Raw genomic sequence first — 4,266 nt, 5'->3', positions numbered from 1 at the left:
GAGAGAGAGAGAGAGAGAGAGAGAGAGAGAGAGAGAGAGAGAGAGAGAGAGAGAGAGAGAGAGAGAGAGAGAGAGAGAGAGAGAGAGAGAGAGAGAGAGAAATTCCACTGTACCTAATAAAATGCTGAAAACAAAGAACTGACATGAACTTCTTTCTCTGGATATATGACCCAAATATTTTCACCATAAGTTCTCAGTTCACCTTCTGGGATTGAAAAGGATTCAAACATTTCACTTGACCCTTCAGGGTTTCCATTTTTTACAACTCTTTGCTCAAAGGAAACAACTTTCATCAAGTCAAATCCAGTGATTTTAGCATGGACCTTTGGGGCACATCCAAGAGTGAGATGAGCACGGCTTCCTCTGTCACTCGTAGGATGAAACCGAGATTTGTGCAGCTGAGACTCCCCTGTTCTTAAGGTGCTATGACAAGAGCCTCTCCTCAAGTTTGTGTCACCTAAGCTGACTTGACCATCTCTAGCAGGCTGTTGACCTGCTGGTGCACTTGTGGTGTCTTCTGACTCTACCTCATGATCATCCATGCCCCACAACTCCAGTGCCTCTTCTCCTAACCTTAGCCTGGCTCCATATGTCCGTGGTGTTAAGACAAAGCCAATGATATGGAGGGGGAAATTTTTGCCAAGAGAATCTCTGACAACCTTCTTTGCCATGTACTCCTTGGCATTCTTTGCCTTGCCCTTCCTGGTGACACAGGCAGTGGCATGGAGAACTTTGTAGTCTCCAGGTCCCTCATTTCTCTTGTAGTACATCAACATGTCTGGAAGAAATATTGGCATTGAAAGCAAAAATAAGTTTGAGATTACCAATGGTTTCCTTTACATATGGTTTCTCTTCTGTTAAGTATTACCCAAGAAATTTAGTCAGTAAAGAAGAGACAGTAAGGGAAAGTTTTACACAAGTCAGGACCAATAAGAACAAAGAATAACTAACATTTATGTACAAATTGTTGCCTTTTCATTGATATTCAAATTTCTCAATGCATTAGCTCTTTGAAAAACATTAATCCTATTTCATTACTTTATATATTTCAATGTCTTATAATTTATTATATATTTATATTTAAAATTATATCTAAAATTAATATCCCGTATATTTAAAATTAATATCTCCTGCTATCCTCCACCACTTCTTTCACTTAACTTTGGATGCTTCATAATATTCTAATCACCACATACATCAAAATCAAATAATTTAATTCATCATTTAAACAGGACAGGAACAAAGGGATTGGTAACTCCATGCTCTACATTTTCATTCCTACTAATGTATGGGACTGAAAATTAATATGGAGACATCCAGAGGTTTGCTGCATAAATGTGTGCATGCAGGCAGTGAATATTCATGAGTGTGTGTATGTATGTATGTATGAGAATACCTTCAACTGATGAGAGCTTGGAAAATTCACAGAAGTCTCTGAAAAATTCTTGCACCTGCAGCGACTTCTTCAGCCAGTCCTGTGCCAGGGTAAGAATTTGACTGGAGTCCTCCTCATTCAGGAACCACCAATAGTACAGTGGTAGTGCTGGTTCATATTTCTTCAGCTGTGGACCGGGTACATATTGGAGCAGAAATGTGAGTAGCCTAATTATTTGATAAAGTACCTATTCATTTCCAACACAACACATGAGTGTATATCATGAAGTTTTTTCCTTTTCCATTAGCAAAATTATGAAGTTTAAGAAATATCTGAGTTTCAGTTACCTATAAAGCAAATACACACCTTTATATATATATATATATATATATATATATATATATATATATATATATATATATATATATATATATATATATATATATATATATATATATATATATACACACACACACACACACACACTAATTCCACTTCTCACCCTCTGATCTAACGCCTCTTTGGGAACACTATGAGAGTTCTTTTTGGCAAGCAACTTGATGTTCTTTGCCCAGGGTGTTTGAGGCTCCAGAATGAGAGGCGTGTAGTGAAGCTCTTTGCTCAGCCTCAAGTAGTACTTGTAGTTCCATGCTTGAATGTTTGTGTTGTCAATAATAATAACAGGAGCACCACTGACAGCAGCCTTCCTTGCATTCTCCTGACAGAACTCATGAGCAAACTTCAGCTTGTCTGCATTAAACTTGTATCTGCAGGATTGAGAGGAACAGATGTGTATGCAGCTCCCCATGTGTTTATCATATACTAGTCCAAAAAAAAGACACAACTTCACAACAAATGTTCTAATCAACCAGTATGAGAAGGACTGTTCTCTAAGATTGTTTATAGGTACACTATTTCATTATATCTAACAAGACAACTCACTGTCCACCCTTCATGAAGTAGTGGTCTGCTGAGCATATTACTCCATCCTTGTACATTTTTTTCAGCTGGTTACTGATGAATGATTTCCCTGATCCTGGGAGGCCTTTCATAATTACAATAACCTGAAAATATCAATGACCAGTAGATTTTATACATTCATTTACCATTCTTCTTACACAAATGTCTTATCCAGATGACCTTTGCAAGTTTCCAAAAAAATGGAATATGGAGTCTGGTTCTTGTATTGGCTACTTAGATACTATAAAAACAAATAGGAAAAATTTTGATAAATTTCTCTCACATTAATTTTTTTATTGTTCAAAGAATACTTAAACAGTATGATTTTTCTCCTACTGAGGAGTGAATGTTCATGTTCAGAACATTCTATGAGAGGATGTTAAGTTCTATTGTTTACCAGATAAAGACTTTTATCAGTATGAATACTGACAGAATTATCTAATCAAATGTGGGAAAGAAATGTTGATTTTTGGGGTATGGGAGAGGGAGGGGCACTTCTCTGTGGCTTTCTGATTCCAGGCCAATTATCATGGAGACAGCACGGGCATCTAATTTCATGGCACAAATTATTCATTCCTAAATTTAATCTCCCCTAATCCAAATGACCATCATAGCCACTAAACATAAGTACCTATCTCTCTATTTAGTCCAAATTATATCTTTTCCATGTACATACTGTGATGTGCTAAGAATGATGGTCACATTAAAAACCATCACTTTGCTACTCTGGACACAACAAAATTGTGCAAACTGCTGTGCTTGTCTTGGCCACATGTCAGTGCTGGGCTTTTTAAAACTAAATATAACCACATGTTATGATAACCTTGCTATCTCTGAACACCCTTGCCAGGTCCTGAAGGTTTGAAAGGGGCAAAACTGGGTATTTCTGATGGTCTTTAATTTAAAGGCAACAAAACAAAAATTTTTTATTCATCTCCGATAGATTATCACTCTATTATGGAAATATTTGGTCAAGTTACATATTCTCAAAATACTTATAGATAAACTGAGCAGTCTGCCACAGCATCTAATTTACATCCCTGAATTAACTGTCGCACTACAACAATTTCGTTAATGACCATCTGGTTATTTTCATACATAACGGAAGAGATAAAATGGATAAATATCACTCACTTTGCTCTTTAGGACATATTCTATGGTCTTCATATCTTGCATAATTGGAAAATCAAGATAATCCCCCTTTGGAGATGAAGGAAGGGCCTCTCCATCTTTCATAGCTGATACTGGTGAGGCTGAGGTACTTCTCTCACTGGGCTCTGACGGGGCCTCAGGCTGGGGCTCATCCTGTGGTTGAACTGGCGGGGCAGGGGCGACATCCTGTGCGTCTGGAGACTCTTCTGAAGCTACTAATGGTGTGAGAGAAGGTCGACCAACCTCCTGTCTCTCCCCCACACTAACCACCTCTGGACTTTCCTTGCACTTTGCACAGCACTGACCCATTGTATCAGAAGTATTGTTGTGTTGCTATTCAGTATTCTCAATGTATCCAGCTCTCCAGTCCTGACCACACCAGGGAGGTGGTGATGTGTTATTAAGGCCCTCCTGTCACCTGCTTGTGATACCACTGTGTTCCTCTTATCTCTGCTTGACAGTTCTGCCTGAAGTGATTGTCTGTTTCATTTGCCTTTCATGTATAAGGAAATGTCTTTGCCATGCCCTCTTGTCTCTGCTTTTACGTTATTTTTCGTTGTACTGTTGCACGTTTCCTGTTGGCCACGTATGAGAGCGAGAGATTTGTTGCTCAACAACTTGACATATATATAAATCTAAAAGTTTGAAGTCATTCTAACAAACCACGCTTCAATGCAAAAGTGTAATTCGTATAGTTATCTTGTAAGTTGATCCTATATGCGGTTTTATTTGAAGTACTAAGATTATCCGCATTCCTTAAAGTAAATACACGTAACCTT

At 38.0% G+C, this 4,266-nt stretch overlaps 1 protein-coding gene across 1 annotated transcript; it reads right to left on the bottom strand.

Moving 5' to 3' along the window:
• On the bottom strand, nucleotides 1–4,266 carry LOC135106505 (2',3'-cyclic-nucleotide 3'-phosphodiesterase-like). The gene is made up of 5 exons (XM_064015585.1): nucleotides 3,470–4,266; nucleotides 2,318–2,439; nucleotides 1,878–2,142; nucleotides 1,397–1,562; nucleotides 1–778 (listed from the first exon to the last, which is right to left on the bottom strand). The coding sequence occupies exons 1-5, from the start codon at nucleotides 3,794–3,796 to the stop codon at nucleotides 114–116; spliced, it is 1,545 nt and encodes a 514-aa protein (XP_063871655.1). The 5' UTR covers nucleotides 3,797–4,266; the 3' UTR covers nucleotides 1–113.

This window comes from Scylla paramamosain, chromosome 13, assembly GCF_035594125.1.
Source record: "Scylla paramamosain isolate STU-SP2022 chromosome 13, ASM3559412v1, whole genome shotgun sequence".
NCBI lineage: Eukaryota > Metazoa > Arthropoda > Malacostraca > Decapoda > Portunidae > Scylla > Scylla paramamosain.
Note: the sequence above shows the minus strand (reverse complement) of the source record. Positions and strands in the feature narration are given on the sequence as shown.

What these genes read in the sequence shown, in the direction of transcription:
- LOC135106505 (XM_064015585.1), bottom strand. Translation starts at nt 3,796, where the DNA reads ATGGGTCAGTGCTGTGCAAAGTGCAAGGAAAGTCCAGAGGTGGTTAGT. An exon ending in TACTTCATGAAGGGTGGACA is followed by an intron (nt 2,143 to 2,317) that starts GTGAGTTGTCTT and finishes TCAATCCTGCAG; the next exon opens with ATACAAGTTTAATGCAGACA. An exon ending in CAAGCTCTCATCAGTTGAAG is followed by an intron (nt 779 to 1,396) that starts GTATTCTCATAC and finishes TATTTCTTCCAG; the next exon opens with ACATGTTGATGTACTACAAG.